Below are 17,414 nucleotides of genomic sequence, written 5' to 3' on the forward strand. Positions count from 1 at the left end.
GGCATTCCCAAAATGTGGTCTGTGGACGACCAGTGGCCCACAAGTTTCTTTCAGGTGTGTCTGGGGATTTATGGTTGAAGATGGGAGGTGGCACATTCTTTGCATTAAATGTTCATGTTAATTTTTTAAAAATTTCATTTCATTTACTGTATTAGATTTCTCTGCCGCTTTTCACTCACGAGTCACAAAGCAGCTTACATACATATTTCATTGTTTAATGCATTTATGACTATTCAAATAGTAGCAAAATGCCATATATAATAAAAGAAGCAATAAAATGTAATTAAAAACCAGGCAGCATCTAGCACAGTTGCAATAGCTGCAACAGGCAGAAAAAGCACCAATTTCCTCTGCAAATTTCCAGTGGTCTGTGGGTGAAAAAGTTTTGACAGCTGCTGATAGAGGGCTCGTCCACATTTCTATTTGTCCAGTGCCTAGAAAGCCTGGGTTTCCCTCTTGCTCTGCTTCTTTCTCAGGGAAAACCTACTCTCTAGTGCGCAATCAGAGCAAACATCAATCTGGGAAAATCCCAAATAGCAGTTTGCACCAATTGAGCATTACAGAGTAGTTTCCGCTCCCCAAGGGTGGGATAATAATAATAGTAATAATTTATACCCCGCCCATCTGACTCTGTTTCCCCAACCACTCTGGGCAGCTCCCAACAGAAAACTAAAAACACAATAAAACACCAGACATTAAAAACTTCCCTAAACAGGCAGTGGGACCAAAGGAGTGTGGATGAGCCCATGTAGAGTAGGAAACGCTGATGTTAAGTCATTGTTAATGGGCTGCTGGCATAACAAGACCATAGGATTGGTACAGAGCAGGAAATGTGACTATCATACAATCTGTGTTTGGGTTGTTAATTAAAATGCACTGACCAGCTTCCTCAAACCAGCCACATATACTAGCAACAGGAAACACCTTTTGGTTAAATTTAAAGCAGGAGAAGAAGTTAATCTACATGACTAACAAAAAACAGTAAAAATTGTCTATAGGCCAGAGAGAACTTGAAAATGACCAGAATTAGGTTATCTCAAATAGTGACCTTCAATATATGGGTTCCTTTGACCCACAGGCCACAGGTGGGTCAAAGCTCAAGCAAAGGTGGGTGTCACCAACGTCATTATTTTCTTCTTGTTATGGTGCTGAAAGAGCAAATGGAGGATAATGATAGAGGGAGAAAGTTAGACTGACAGAAAGAAAACAGACAGATAGTTGGATGGTTGGAATTCTGCAAATTTATTCTTCTGCAGCCAGGAAGAGGTTAAGATAAAGTTTAATGAAAGCTAGCACAAGAGTATTCACAACATAGTTAAGTAAAACACTGTTAACAATGCTAACATTTACATTCCATAACAAGCAGATATTTCCACACACAAATAGAAGCCACTCTGAGGACAGAAAAGCAGTAGCAGCTTGTAGTACCACAGAACTGCTTCATGGCACAAGGGGTGGGGGACAATAATATACTATTTCTGGTTTTGGACAACTCTTGTAGAAGCTCAGCATAGCTGAAAATAAGTATTTGTGTTCTGGACCCAGATCTTCCAGATTCTGATGTGGATTGTCCAAATGTTATCGGCAACTAAGATTGTTGGCTAAGAACGATACATTTTAAAGTTATTTTTGATAATCAGTTGTGGTGAATTAAACAGCTTCTTATTGTTAGGTTCTACATTAGTATAAGCATTCCAAATAATTATATCAAGAATTTGTACCCAAACCCCATAAAATAGAACAGTATTGTTAATCTCACATTACTTTTGGGATCAATGCCAATTAGAGTGGAGGGGAGGAATACCTTTCAGGTTTGGGACCTTAAACTTAAAGAGGACCTCAAATTTGATATTTTGACTTTCGATAAGCTTTGCAATTTGCTTTTATGTGATTTCACCAAAATGTGGCATATTTTCTCAGCTTAAAGCTGCAAATCTAAGCCATTGAGAGAAGTAATTTGGTAAAAAAAACATTTGTTTTTTGTTAACTGTTATAGATGCCGTCATATCAAAATGTTCATAAATATTTTAAAAATATTTTTGCTTTGATGGCACAAGCTTAGACCATGGTGAATAGGTACTCTCAGACCAGCTGAATATGTAAATAAAACACTCTGTTTTATGTCTTATTTTTGTTTTCACATATCACCATTTTTATTTTTCTTATGGCTAGTGGTCTGAAAGGCTGGAAGTGGCCCCCTCTGAGAAGAGGCCTATATAGGAGCTTAGATGGACATGCCTTGATTATCTTAATTGAGGGCTGAGGTCTACATTCCCTTCTGGGCAATGTTCTGGGGGCTGTGTGCCCTTGGTGGACGGGGCAGAGGCAAAATTGGGCAGAGCAACGAGTGCACATTCTACCTTTCAAACAGTAGGTTAGCTCCTAAGCATAACACACAAATCCAGCCTCCATCCGAGCAAGCAAGAACACATTCCAGACAGGTGGAAATACTCCAGGAAGGTGCCAGGAGGGCTGGTTAAGAAACATGGCTTGGAGAGACTCTCAAGTTTGGGGTACCACATTTGGCCCCTAGGCGAGAAGTCCCTGTTCCTGGCTTAGTGCCCTCAATTGAGTTTATAAGATGACTTGAGATTTAAATCAGTGGCTTCAAATGTTACCTAAGCACTACACTGCCTAATACACTGTTCACTCTGTGGAATAATGCATCTTCTGGTTTCTCGAGGATATGTATTTACAAGAATTATAAATAGTGGCTTCAGAAGCTTATAGCTACAGCCTTTCTGTTCTATTTATCTTTCCCACCTCAGATGTTTAAGAGCATATACAAATCTGCCACAACCTCCTAGCGTATCCCAACATTTAGTATCTAAAAAGTTCAGTTGACAAACTAGGCTTCCTTTGCAGCACTTGTCTCAAATAAGCTAAGCTTCCTATATTTCAGCAGCAGGTGTTGAATGTTCCATGAGCTGATGCTATTCCTTCAAATGTTTTAAAATTTCACCCGGTGCAAAGGCTGAGATTGAACCTGATTCTGTTTATTCAGTTCAGTGTGGCTTTAACCTACAGAACGTTTTTGTAGAATGTGACCAAGCTATACCATCTCTTTAAAAAGCTTGTTATAGCTCAAGTCATGGTTTGCTGCTAGTGAATTTCTCAAGCACTGCCAGAAATACCACTGAGACTGAGGGTTAGTTGGCCATTCAAGGACAGACCTGTTACACAATCTTTTCCTGAGGCAGAGATACTTTGAGGTTTGCAAAACCTTTTCAAGGAACACCAGGATGATTACATCTGCTTTTTCATCCACGAGGCGCTGGTGTGCCAAGTAAAAGGTTGTCTTGAAGTTGCCGCTCGAGATATACCTGTTTGTTAGCACAAATATAGTTTTTCTGCTCTCTTGTATACTCTCAGAAAGGTTTTCCAGGACCGGCTGCCCTGGTAGCCAATCTCTGTCTTCCAAGCATAGCTTGAATCGTTTCTCTCTGCCATCTTCCAGCTTTTCAAGTAATTCTTTTAGGACCCACTCATTTACAGCTGCATCTTTCTTATCGTAAGCAATGAAAGCATCATAAGTAGCTTTGGACGAAGAGAGGCGTTTATATCCTTTCAAACTGGCAGTGCAGAAATGATAGATGTACCACACATCCCAGAAATACAAGTGGCTGATTACTGTGACCAGCATCAGAGACATGATGACTGAGACAGTCATTAAGTACAGGATGGAAGAATAGTTCAGCTCGCAGGCATTCCGATCCAAGAAAACCACACTTTTACCTCTCCATGCGCCTGGGCCTGCACATGTCACATCTGTTGCCAGTAAAGGAATAGTCACATTTGTCTGGTTGACCCATGAGACAAACCACACAAGGTCACAGTCGCATCGGAATGGATTGCCGTGTAAAACTAATGTGTCTAGCTTGTCAATAACATTCTTGGGTAAGCTGAAATTACTAAGTGTTTTGATTTTGTTAAAACTGAGATCTAGATGTTTCAGCTGGGAAGCACCTTGAAGAAAGTTTTTTGATAGTTTTCTAATCCTGTTGTTTTGCATGTTGAGGTTCTCCAGGCCCCTGGAGCAGTTGGAGAGCTCACGGGGGACTGTACTCAACTGGTTGTTGCTAAGATCCAAGGCTTTTAGGTTTTCCAGAAGGTGAAGGTTTGCCCAATTAAAACTCTTCATTTTGTTACGTGCCAATATGAATACTTCGAGCTTGGAAGGCAAGTTCTCAAAAACGCCTGAAGGCAAAAAGGTTAGAGAGTTTTCAGAAATGTCAAGAGTCTTTAGGTTGGTCAGGTTCTTGAACAAGGACCAGAATTCCTTATTCCCATCCTGCCATAAAACATTTAAGCGATTCTTTCTAAATTCCAGAGTTTTGAGTGAACTGCTTGCCATCCCTTTATCAGTGGATGTAGAAATCTCATTCCCGTTCATGAACAACGTTTTGAGATTAATAAGATTACCAATGAAGCCCAACATGTGAGTGATGCCTTCTGCCTTAAAATAGTAACTGTTATCACTGAGGTCGAGAACTTCTAGTTCTTTCAGCTCTTTAAAGGCATTTGAATTTAGCAAGTCAATCCGGTTGTTAGAAAAATCCAGATATTTCAAGTTGGAAAGATATTTGAATTCACTTCCGTTGAGAGTTTGGCTCATAGCGTTGGCAGACAAGTTGAGGCACTTGAGGAAAGTGAGGTCCTTGAAATCAGAGGGCTTGACAAAAAACATGTTGTTTCTGCTCAAATCCAGCATTGCTCCATAGCTGCTGCAGGAAGTGTCGCCGGCGAAAGGCAATGGATAAGCAGCCTCTCTGTCTTTGCACTTGCAACTTCGGCCATACTCATCATATCTGAAGTAATGCTTATCTTTCAGCACAACACCATTACTTCCAACCAATGAATGCTTTGGAAGAGAGTTTAAATTACCACTGGATCCACTTGAAATGAGAGATATTTTATTGAAGGAAAGATTTATAACTTTAAGAGCTGGGAAGCTTTTGAACTCAGACACATCAACATTCCTGATGAAATTAGTCCCAAAATCCAGCACACTAAGATTTTGTAGAGGAATCAAATTTTGTAAAGTATGGTTATCCAGTTCCCAGAAAATGAAACCCCTCAAACCTAAGAATTGCAGATTGGTAAGAGTAGAAAACGTCTTTGGTAGCTTCAGATATTGGGAATATGACCCCAGATCAAAATTGAAAGACAAATCCAAGCTTATAAGGTTAGGAAGAGACTTCAGAAAGTCGGCACGCTCAATTTCTTTAGCCAAATAATTCTGGGAGAGATCGAGCACTTTAAGTTTCATAGTATTCTTAAACCACTTTGGATCCACTCTGCTAAGGGAAGTGCTGTGCAGCCGCAGTACTTCCAGTTGTGTTAAGGAATCGAAAGCAGTGGAATGGATAAAAATACTTGCCTGACCTTCGCATTCCACACAGTGATAGGGGGTATTGTGACAGCGAGGGCAGTTGCCACTTAAGTCCAGGATTTTCAAATTATGAAGGTTGGCTAAATCATCCCCACTAATATTCCGAATTATGTTATTGTAAAGGTAAAGTTCCATTAAGGAGGATGGCAGATTCTGTGGGACTTTTGATATGTTATTAGCTTTTAAGGATAACACAGTTAACTTCCCAAGGGCCTGAAATGCTGTTTCATCAATGCTATAGGAAACATTGCAAGGATTTCGGTAATAGCAATTCTGACCAAGGAAGAGACTTTCTAGGTTGCTAAGTCCTGACAAATTATTGAGGCTAAAAATGTGGTTTGCTTCAAGACTTAGAAGACGCAAATTTGAAGGCAGATCCAGAGGGATGGCGGAGAGTTGATTTCCATCTAAATACAGTGATTTTAGTTTGTGGAGTTTGGCAAAACTGCCAGGTTTGATTTGGGGAATCGTGGTACACACCTTGTCTTTTGGCCCCAACATAGTAGGCACACAGTTGCACCTGAAATCAATTTCCAGAAGATTCTTGAGGTTGTTAAAATAGCTTTGGGCAATCCTTGGGATGTGGTTAATGGCGAGTGTCAGGTTAGTAATGTTGGCAGACATTTCTTCTGGGAATGTTGGGAATGTTATGAGGCCACGCTCAGTGCAATTTGCTAGCAAATATTCGCTACCAGCAACCATATCACAAGGCAAGGTTTTGGGGAATTGTGTTGCTGGAACCATCCTTGGAAACAGGAACGTAATGAACATAATGGAGAAAAGCAAACTGGCTGTTTGCTGTAGGTGATTTGCCTAGACAGAAGGGAAAATGAAGTCACAACAAACTCTGCTTAAAAGGCTTCTCTTAGACATTTCAATATTGGTAGCAAAAGCAACAGCAAGTTTTGTAGCACCGTAAAGACACATACCAAAACAATGTAGATTGCAGGCTCCTGCTGTGTGTGAGGCTGTGCATGAACTTTATAAATAAAGTTCAGATAATTTCTACAGGATGCACATACCATAGTGGACAGAGATCAGATTTCCACCCCTCTCTCATCGTACTAGAAACTATGGCTACCCAGAGAAACAAAATGGTGGGAAATTTGAGCCAGACAAGAAAAGCACTTTCCCACACTTGTTTCTCCATTCACTTATAAAGCAAGAGGTTTTGGTTTTTTAATAGAAAGGAATACACAAGGAAGCAAAGCCAGCCCTTCCTCTTGCCTTATGTCACGGCACTTGGTTAATATTATGTAGTTCTTCTGGAGCCTGGCTTCAACTGGAAGTGATGAGTCAAGCAGAGAACTGGTTGGTGCTATGGAGTACACAAGGCAAAGCATGGGAGAGGCTGGTTTCACTCCCATTTCAGTCCTTGTTTCGTGCAAACAGAGCAAACACCTGCCTAAAATGCATGCAGTTGACCTGTAACATCTAATCTGGACCCTCAGTGCCACTGTCAATGTAATGGTGGAGAGGAGCATTCTCTCATTTCAAAATTATTAATTGCAGCTGCTTCCCCATGTTTCAGAGTAGTCAACAAAGGGTTGAAACTAACTAGTGTGATCCCTTTTGCGTCTGGGGAAGGAAAATCATTTTGCTGAACAGCAGGCTATATGAGAGGGAGGGAGAGCTTGCATGTTTTCTGTTTCAAGAGCTACTTGTGGTTTTACAAAATGTAAAACACAGTTTTGAGACATTAGGAGAGAGTATGTTAGGAGAGAGCTGCTATCCAGTCACTGGTCACGACAATCACACCAAAATGCACACATCTGTTGCACGTGCAGAGCTCTGAGGTGCAACTTGAAAAAAAATAATTGCATGTGGTCAGAAAAAAAGAAAGGGTTTACCTACTCTTCAAGGTCTACCTTTTCTTTAATAAAACCCTAGTGGTCCACTGTTAGCTTCTAAAAGCAAGAGAACATAGAACTATCTGTGCTGGATTTGAACTAGATTTTAGATATGTATTTTTTTAATTAAAAAAATAGTTGTATATGTCTTTTTTGTTTTTAAATTGATTTATATATGTAATTGTTTCATTCATATTTTAAATCATTTTGAGATGCTTCATAGGAAGCAAGTCATAAATAAAATAATAAAATGAGAATATGTTCAGATAAAACGCTAAACCACAGTATGTTAGCTCTGCTCTCCTTTCTTCTCTCTTCCTTTGATGGTGCTTTAAGGAGGAGATCGGAAGTACCTGCCTCCATTTCAGTGAACTGCAGTTTGTCTTTTGCTCAGTTCATAGGCAACACTGAGCCAAACCATTGCTTAGTGAGGATGCATGAGTGTGCAGGCTCGCAGATTGGATACTGCAGCCATTTTGCTCTGGAATGAGCTAAGCCATTGTGCAGTGTGTCATCTGACTCTCTCCAAGACAAACCATAAGGAGTAAGCCATAGAACAAACATTGGCTGCGGCTTGTTTGCCTGGGATGAGTCTGTGTGTCAGATGGCAGGTTAAGCCAAACCATGGTTTAGTTCAGGTCCAGGACCAGAGAAGGAGCAAAGCGGTCACAGTTTCCTTGCTGGGGACATCTGGGAAAAGCCATAATTTGGCTCACAGTTATGAGTGAACTGGGTCAATATGTTTGAACCAAGAACTGCAGTTTGTTTTAACTATGGCATATTCCAGAAGTGGGGCAGCTTTGTAGCCCAGGGTGGGAAGTTTCAAAAGCCCACTGCAAGCAATAAGTTCAGATGTTTGGCAAGGACGAAAAGAGAGAGAGAGAGAGAGAGAGAGAGAGAGAGAGAGAGAGAGAGAATGAGGTGGCAGAAAGAGAGAGAGAATGGATGGCCATGGTTCTTTTTAGCTCTGGATTCTGCCATGTGGCCCCTGACGGATTATCTCTCACCCACCTTGACAGATAAAGGCTATCCACCCTGGTTTATTTAGACAAGCCAGAATTGTAAACTATGGTTTAATTTTGTATTATCTGGACAAACCGTTGCTTAAACTCACAATAGTTTGTCCTAATTTGGGCATAACACATTGGAGATGGAGGGAAATGCTTTGCCCTTAATAGTGATCTTGGGTATACGGCAACATTCCATAAGTAACACCAAACCATGTTGCTTTTTCTCTTTAAATCTATGTTTTTAATGCGGGTGCTGCTCACATGATGTACCTTTGATTTAAGCACCTGCCCTTGCTGTCTTTATTTGGGTAACAGCCTTTTGATTTTGGGATTTTATACAGTAGTTGAATATTAATAACTAATCTTGCAATTCAGCCTGCTCCTCTAATTAGAGTTGCAAAGAGCCCAGAACAACACTATGAAACACAATTAACTGCACAGGGAGGGAAATGTGGATTAGTAGATGTGAATGCTTAGTTAACCAGCTTGTCATGTCAGAAGGCAGGTGCTTACCTGGATGCCCAGAGGTGTGCACAAGTATTTCCCCTCTCTTTTCATGGTGTGATCAGTTTCTTGTAATGAAGAACTACCTGTTACAACTGAGGAGGCAGCAGGAGAGTGCATTTTAGAAATATGCCAAGAATAAAATAAATATGGAATTGTTTCTGTGGTAGAATCATAGAACTGTAGAGTTGGGTGGAATCTACACACATATAAAAAAACCCGACGTGATTTTTTTAAAAAAAAGTTTTGAAAAATACATTGAATTTTGCATAGCTCACTGTCGCCATCTAGTGTCACATTTGTATATTGCACTTTACAGCACATCCAAAACATTTTATTTGCAGCTGTGTAGCTGAGTCCTTGGAAGGGCCCACAAGGATCATCTAGTTCAACCTCCTGCGATGCAGGATCCTTTTGCCCAACACGGGGCTTGAGGCTACAACTCTGATATTAGGCTGAGTCAAGACGGAAGCACTTTCCTCACTTTCAGGAATCACTGAATGGGATAACGAGTGACGTTTACGATTCACCACAACTTCTATTATAATGTTTATAATTGTATTTTGACAGTTTGGAAAAAAGAAATAAATGATTCCAACTCAGAACTGCAGGGGGCTCTGAAAGTGAAGAGATAGACACCCCCTTTAAAAAAAAAATTTTTTTCAAACAAAATTAGCAACTGCTATTAACAGTGACCTGGCCTGCAGCCGTTAGCATATGATAATGCATATCTCCATGCAGTAAGAAGCTTTGCCTGCTACTGTTCTACAAAGCAAAGTCTTTGGTAAAAGTGTGTGGAGCACATGGGAGCATGAGGTGGAGCTGCAAAAATAAGGAACAGCAGAAGTGAAAGGAAATGGCCATACAGAGGGGCAAGGGAGAAGGAGCCGAATTTTCACGTATCAAATCATTGGGCTCCAGATGTGTTGGATTCCTATCACCCCCAGCCGACTGGTGAAGGCTGCTCTAACCTCTGTTTGCTTGACTTACCCAGAGCCAGTCCAACCTGTGCAGTTGGGAACTCCCCCATAGAAGCAGCTAAAGTTAGTTTTCACATCTGCATTGGTTCTTCTAGGACAGGAATGGAGAACCTGAGGTGCTTCTCATGTTGCTGAGCTCCAGTTGCCTCAACCCCAGCCAGATGGCCCAGTAGTCAGGGATGATGGATGAACATGAAGACATAATAAAAAAAATCCTTCTAGTAGCACCTTAGAGACCAACTAAGTTTGTTACTGCTATGAGCTTTTGTGTGCATGCACACTTCTTCAGATACCACACGAAAGCTCATACCAATAACAAACAGAGTTGGTCTCTAAGGTGCTACTGGAAGGAATTTTTTATTTTGTTTCGACTACGGCAGACTAGCACGGCTACCTACCTGTACTAAAGACATAAGAAGAGCCTGCTAGATCAGACCAATGGTCCATCTAGTCCATCTTTCTGCACTCACAGTGGCCAACCAGATGTGACTGGTTCCTCATCCCTGTAGTAGGGTGATTTTATTGCCCCTTCCATTTTATAATAGAAGCAGCCATGTCAGTAAGATAAAGCCAGCTGCAGCGACAATATTTTGTACACCAGGCATTGGCCCTCCAGATGTTTTGGGACTACAACTCCCATCATCCCTGACCACTGGTCCTGTTAGCTTGGGATGGAAGTTGTAGTCCCAAAACATCTGGAGGGCTGAGTTTGCCTGTGCCTATTGTAGACCATCAAACTAGCAAAGTTTTGGGCTTAGAGACCAATCCAACAGGTCCGTTTTCTTGCAAGGTTTGTATCTGTCTCACTCTTTTTGCCCAGTTCCAGCTGACTGAGTCACAAGTTATAATAAAGCCACACAACACTAACAACTCATCACAACTTTTGGTATCTAGGTGAGTCTAAGGCTGTTATCCTCATTTACTACGGAGTTCAAAGGTATGTCACTTTTCTCCAGAGATAAATGTGAGGTTTAGCCTCTGAAGTTTTCTGGTCCCTAAACATTGGGTTGGAGAGTCATTTTTCCCAAACCAACTAACCTATATGTTAACTTCCTGTTTTAAAGATCAATAGTACTCATTATATGTTTATAAAATACACACCTTAACAGAACGTAGCAGATGGGAATGGAGACAAATACAGAAGAAAAGGATACAATTCTCAAAAATACTTATTGCACTCAAGAGTTGCTTCCAGATACAAATGCTTTCAAGAATACAGTTAAAAATTGAACTTACCATTCTATGAAGGATTTTGAGGGGTGCTGTGTTAGATGGAGAGAACAATGAAATAAGCCCTTCCAACTTCAGGTCAGGTACAAAATACAGGGAGAGAGCACGAGAATTCACCAATCGAATGATTCTGTCACCTACTTGGGTACTTTTTTCGTTTCTCGCCAGGAGACAACTTGCTAAATTAATAGTATGTGAGGCAGCTGTCACCAATGCTCGCTTCCTCAAAGGTAAAAATAGTGTGGGGAATTGGTGTTTTTTTTGTTTGGGTTTTTTGGTTCTTAAAAAAAAAAAAATCCTACACTGTCTTCAAAGCATGAACCTGCCATTGCAATGAAAGTGTACCTGGGCTGTGCTGCTTCAGAATGCAGGTTGAGACGAGGCTCAAATGTTCTTCCATATGTAAAAATAATAAATAATAATAATAATAATAAAAACTCCCCAGCATGGGAGGGAAATGGATAGGCTAGAACCGTCCCCACTGACATCTAGATCATAACTGCATTGTGCTGAGTGAGGAGCATACAGTTCTACATCCCCCCCCCCCATGTACAGGCTGAAGTGGTACAACCCAGACACAGGTTTATGATTTCACTGAGATCTAGGCCATAGGGTTTTTTTTGCCTGTTTATAAAACATAGGTAATATGAATATAAATCGTACTGAGAGGTGTTCAGCTGCTAACTTTTATTCTGAGTAGATCCATTGAAGTTAATGTATGTGGCTAAGTTAGGTCCCTTAATTTCAGTGGAACTGCTCTGAGTAAGAAGACTGAAGTGCCTGGCGTGCTCTGGTCCATGGGGTCACGAAGAGTCGGACACGATTAAACGACTAAACAACAACACTCTGAGTAAGATTTAGTTGATGAATAATCTCCACTGTGTCATATGGTTGAAAAATGATAACTTCAGAGCCGATTCAGATTCCTCAATTACTTCAGATAACTTCAGATTCAGAGCAATTAGCCTAGGCAAATTGTATACAAAACGACGTCTAACTGGATGACCGATCCATCTTGCCCCCTAATCCTTTTGTCCCTGAATCAAGCATCAAAGTAGTATTTCAATGCTTGTGGATAAAATCTGTGCTATTGGATTTTGGCCAGTCTTTGATACTGCCAGTCACTAACTATAATAATAATAATAATAATAATAATAATAATAATAATAATAATTTATTAATAACAACAACAATCCCACCCAAACCTAGGGAGATCTCAACTGCCAGGTCTTCTTTCCTCTCACATGCTTGCCAATATTTTATTCCTCCCCTTCCCCCCTCCTGTGTTTAGAGCAGCTAGCAAGCATCGTTACAGTTTCAGTTCTCCGTGAAATGAAACTTAAGTTGTAGAGACTAGGCTTTCTTTCCATGTGATAGTCATGCAGGTGTGACACCTCTTGTATGAAAACCTGTAAATGGTGTTTCTTACATAATCATGTGCTGACTTGAGGAGGAATACAGTGGACATCAATAATAGATCATCTTAAGAAGCCTGTATTTATGATACTGAGGAAATACTCCATTAAAGGTAAAACTTTCTCTATAGACCACAGGTCTGAATTGCAACAACTGTCTAAGTTCTGAGGCTGGGAGAAGGGCAGCCTTTTGAGATAATACCTATGAAATAAATAATGGTGACGAAATTATATCCCACCCCTCTTCCCAAAGAAGCCCAGGGCAACAAACAGTGCTGCTACTTCTTCCTGGCACCATTTTTCTTCTTCAGCCATTCTTAGTCCTTATCTGCCCTTATCTGCCCACTTTGCCACTTAATCTGCCAGCAGTGGGAGGGGCTAGAGCTAAAACTAGGCTTACTAGTTGCAAAGGGCTTTTGATAACTGGCTGACAGCGGAATGCAGACCATAGTTAAAACGAGCAGTAGCTCCAAGTTCAAACTTACTGAGATGGTTTGTGCACAGTGCGAATTCAAACTATGGCCTGGTGTGAGCGTACAAGTGTGCTGACCCCAGCAGATTTCTTTCAGAAATAGCTTTTATTAAAGATTTTCTAGGGTTACAAAAGTACGTGCATTACCTCTGTTTTCAGGTCATAGGGTCTTTTCTACACATTCAGTGTGAGACGTGAAAATTGTATACCTTATAAGGTTGGGGAAGAAGAAAGGTAGAGAGAGAGGGGGGTGGTAAACTTAAATTCTTTTAGTACTTAGTGTATGTGTGCGGTATCTCTCCCCCCCCCCCCCCAGTATCACTTGGGTAGGTTTTCTTTCTAGTCATTTACTAGTTTTCATTGGCAGTGAGGGAGCTCAGGTCATGGTTGGTTGCCTTTAGTTGACTGCATTGAGATTTGGGTCCGTGTTGCGCCATGTGTGTAACAAAGGGGAGGCCATACGGGGTGAAGGCATCCTCTATTATTTGTCCGTGTCAGTTTCAGTTTGTTTGTTGGTTACCTTTTCTAGTAAGGCTGTTTCCCATACAATTTGATACCAGTAATCCATGTTCACTCCTGACAGGTATCTCCAATGTCTAGCTATGGTGCTTCTGGCTGCTGAGAGTTATGAGCTCTTTATAGTGTGAGTAGGCATTGCTGTCCTGCAAAATATTTAATAGGCTGGAGACACAGCTCAACTTAGCTTAGTTGAACCATGGCTTATAGTTTGTCTCACAGAAACCACAAGCTGTAACAGAGGTTTGTTCCACAGCCTATAAACCATAATCTCTCCAGTCTCACTTTTGTCAGTGCCAGCCCAGCAGGGCATTGGAAAAGGGAGTCTGTCTATCTCTGGTTTGCCCTCCTCACCCACCAAATTTTGGAAGTATCTGTTATTTTACCAGCGGGTGCTGTTCTACAGTGCAAACTGAGCAAAACTAGTTAAGCCCCTTGTTGAACTGAATTTGCAAAGGATTTGCCTTGTAACATGCCTAAACTGTCTGTTCCATATGACTGGTGTGCACTAGGTTGTCAAAATATTTGCAGGCATGGGAATGGCATGGGACAGCTGGTTAGGAAATGCATGTCAGTTCCACGAGAACGTTGTGTAGAGATCTCTTACCTCTCACAGATAACAACTGAGAACTACTTCTTATATTAATTCAGAAATAATGGGTTGACTTGCAACATTGTGCGCATGTGTGCTGTATATTCAGACTGCTTGACCATGCTTAACAGTATTGCCACATTTCAAATATGTGCATCTGCTCTCTGGCATGTCAGCACAAGAAAATGCATTCAAAAATAAAAAGCAAACCAGATGTTTAAACTCAATCAAATCTCAGAATGAGAAACATCCCATGCAAAACCCCCTAACGAGGTCATGAAAATTTCTGAGTTTACGCATCCGATAGAAAAGTACTTTTCAGTTAGCAAAACTGTTTTTGTGCTTGTAGCCACACAGTTAGTGTGGTTTGCACAATCCAGTTTATATTTAGCATGCAAGGTGCGCAAAGCAAGGTGTTTAGGTAAGATACCACAAAGCACCCAGTGCCTGGTTTCAGACAGAAGAAGTTAAGAGTTGGAAGGTATCCAAGGGCCATCTACTCCAATCCCCCTACAATGAAGGAATCTCAGCTAAAGAATCCCGACAGATGACCATCCAACCTCTGCTTAAAAACCTCCAAGAAAGGAGAGTCCACCACCTTCTGAGGTCATCCATTTCGCTGTCAATCAGCTTGTCACAAAGTTCTTTCTAATGTTCAGTTGGAATCTCCTTTCTTGTAACTTGAATCCATTGATTCGGGTCCTACCCTCCTGAGCAGGAGAATACAAGCTTGCACCATCTTCCATTTGAAGATGGCTATCATCTGTTTTCCAGGCTAAACATCCCCAGTTCCCTCAACCATTCCTCATAAGGCTTCGTTTCCAGACCCTTGATCATGTTGGGTCTGTTTTCATCCGCACACATTCCAGCTTGTCACTATCCTTCTTGAACATGCTTTTGATAATGTTTTTGTATCTGTTTCTGTGACCAGAGTCGCTTAGAATGTGAATGTGTCTATTTATATCCCTTTAGGTTTGCATTATTTGCTGCTCCTGAATGAAATAAGAGAGCCAAACATAGCTAACAGTCGGTAAGTATAATGCTGTTCTGAGATTTATTGAGAAACTTTAAACACAAACCTTTCCTGATGTCATTTGAAACAATCCCAGTCTATAACTTATCAGATATTGAAAGAAAATGGGTTTCATTAGTCCAGCTTTGGTATTGGTGGATAAAGAGAGAGATTGCAGAAACAATACAAAGAACTAACGAATCAAACATTCTTTGGCAAGATAAGTGACAAAAAAATTACCAAGACTTTAAATCCAAAGCAGGTTAAGCAGATGTAGATTGAAAACGCTTTTTGGTTTAAACTTTACACACTTTTAAGTCTTCTCTGTTCTCTTATTGCAAAAATCATTAAAGAAGAAATATATGTGAATGTTTAAGAAAGTGGAAGTCATTTTAAAATTCCATACAGATTTTCACCATTGTCCCTTTTGGGGAGCTATGGAACAAGACCACCAGCTATGGTTTAAAAAGGGATTGTGTAATCCTGGATGCAACTTGTATCCATTAAATGCTACTATTTGCCACTTACTTCATTCACATAGATTTGGCTCCGTGTTATGAGAAATGCCAAGATAGGCATCTGTCTTTATAAACTTTTAGCAATCAGTTTCTGAAACTGTTTAACTGTTCAAAATTTGCACAACCAAGTTTTGTACTTGATTGTTTCAGTTCCCCTGCAGATGGGAGAGTACACGTGGTCTTGTGGGAATCTTGGTTTTGGAAAGAAAAGCAAAAAACCACACCAAATGTTATTTTATACAAGGAAAATGAGGTAAGGCAGATGTTTTTAAATGCCTTTCTTTTTGCCTTCTGCATAATAAATGGACAACTGATTACCGGAAGAAAAGGAAGCTCATGTTTGTACTTTTCAAACAGACTTCCCTAATGCACAACCCCTATTAGGAGTTTAAGTGAGGATTATTATGAGGGTTTAGGATTGGTCCCTTTTATAGCACAGGCTAGCATTGAAAATGAAATGTTAGCTGGGAATTTAGAGACTCGGGCGCCCTTCACAGCACAGAAGCTGTTGCAGGCGCTGCCCACACCACTCAGGTAATGTCAGATGGGAGCTCCATAATCGAAGCTCCTTCCCCTGTCAGCATTGCCCCAAGTTTTTCAAGGCAGTACTCATGATATTGGGGTTTGTGGTGCTGAAGGCAGCTATACTGCAACAGCTCTCATGTCACAGAATTAACATGGGAAGGGCCCCCCAGAGCCACCAGCATGGAATGCCAAGAATAAAACAAAGAAAGTTTTACAAGTATTCCCCCCGCCCCCCAGCATAAGAATAATAAAATTATAGAGTTGATGCATTGCATTACGGTTCAGCTCAAGTATTCTGAAGTGCCAGGCACTAAATAAAGTGCTGGCATTGGGAAGTAAGAGTTTATTACAGATTGTGCATGCAGGGTAGAAGGGTGCATTTTGAAAGAACTGCATATTCTTTGCTCTCCAAGTCAGTGAGTTAAGCATGTGATGCTCCTCCAGACCGAGGTCCCTCATTGGCTGACACACAAAGAGGGGGAAAGGTCATGGCTTAGTGGAGCAGTAGTTTTGCAAGCAGAAATTCCAGGTAGGACTGGGAATGGCCCGTCTGAAACCCTGGCTATCATACTGCCAGTCAAATCTAGACAATGCAGAGTGGGATGGACTAATAAGGCAGTTTCCTATGGCTGCAAGTGCAGCCATAAGTCAGCAATCCATGAAGCTTTGTACTATGCTATCCCGGGTCATAGCTGTTTAGAAGCATTTTGGCGCAGTGATTTCTCAGGATGAGAGGGCAGCCTAAGTTCATCATTATGCCAGGGGCACTTTAAGAGGTGCAAAAAATTAGACACTGATTTTGTCAGAAGGGAATTTCACAGGCCGTTTAATCTAAATCTGTAAATGACTACAAGTTTCTGTTCTAAGTGTGGCACAGTTAACTCTCAGCAAGTGCATGCCTCTCAGGTTACCAACCCCGAGTTAACTTTTGGCCTTAGCAAAAATACTGTCTCACTGCTTTCCCATATGATATATGCACATCTTAATAAATCACAGGCAAAAAGCATAGTTTTCTCTTTTAAAAACCCAAAGAGAATTTATAAAAAGTTGTAAGCAAAAATAATACACATATTTGCCCGGTTTAGTTATTGTCCATATTAAAAGAGGGAACGTAGGTGTGGTTGAGCTGAAGCTTTTCGTAGACATTTGTTATCTTCATAATGAGCTGCATTATCTGATGTGCGTCTCCCCCCCCAGAATGCAGCATGCCAAAGCTGGTTTGCAGTTATAGTGGGACGTGGCTGAAGAGGTATGACACAGATTCGCCGTTGTGTGTTCTTCGGATCGCCTCAGCCAAAATCATAGAAATATCAATAACCTACAAGGAAAAGACAGTGGCTTCCTATGTTATCTGGACATGCCAAAGTGTGAGTCTCATTCAAAACCTCAATTGTCTAT

At 40.9% G+C, this 17,414-nt stretch overlaps 2 protein-coding genes across 3 annotated transcripts in view; both read right to left on the reverse strand.

Annotated features, from left to right (window-relative positions):
* Positions 1-2,427: 2,427 nt before the first annotated feature.
* Positions 2,428-8,898, reverse strand: LOC310676768 (toll-like receptor 7). Its single transcript, XM_083438886.1, has 2 exons — positions 8,766-8,898; positions 2,428-6,205 (listed from the first exon to the last, which is right to left on the reverse strand). Exons 1-2 carry the CDS (start codon positions 8,874-8,876, stop codon positions 3,053-3,055), a joined length of 3,264 nt encoding a protein of 1,087 aa, XP_083295012.1. The 5' UTR covers positions 8,877-8,898; the 3' UTR covers positions 2,428-3,052.
* Positions 8,899-14,996: 6,098 nt separating this feature from the next.
* Positions 14,997-17,414, reverse strand: part of PRPS2 (phosphoribosyl pyrophosphate synthetase 2) — a 28,543-nt gene continuing 26,125 nt past the window's right edge. For both annotated transcript variants that reach the window (XM_083437501.1, XM_083437500.1), the window contains one exon: positions 14,997-17,334. In XM_083437501.1, the coding sequence (XP_083293627.1) occupies positions 17,242-17,334 (93 nt within the window). In that variant the 3' untranslated portion in view covers positions 14,997-17,241. The remainder of the gene's footprint in view (positions 17,335-17,414) is intronic.

Source organism: Podarcis tiliguerta (assembly GCF_965153285.1).
Source record: "Podarcis tiliguerta genome assembly, chromosome: 4".
Lineage (NCBI taxonomy): Eukaryota > Metazoa > Chordata > Lepidosauria > Squamata > Lacertidae > Podarcis > Podarcis tiliguerta.

Coding starts and splice junctions, on each gene's coding strand:
- LOC310676768 (XM_083438886.1), bottom strand. CDS start 8,876: ATGCACTCTCCTGCTGCCTCCTCAGTTGTAACAGGTAGTTCTTCATTA. Junction 6,206..8,765: donor GCACACCTCTGGGCATCCAG/GTAAGCACCTGC, acceptor CCTTCTGTCTAG/GCAAATCACCTACAGCAAAC.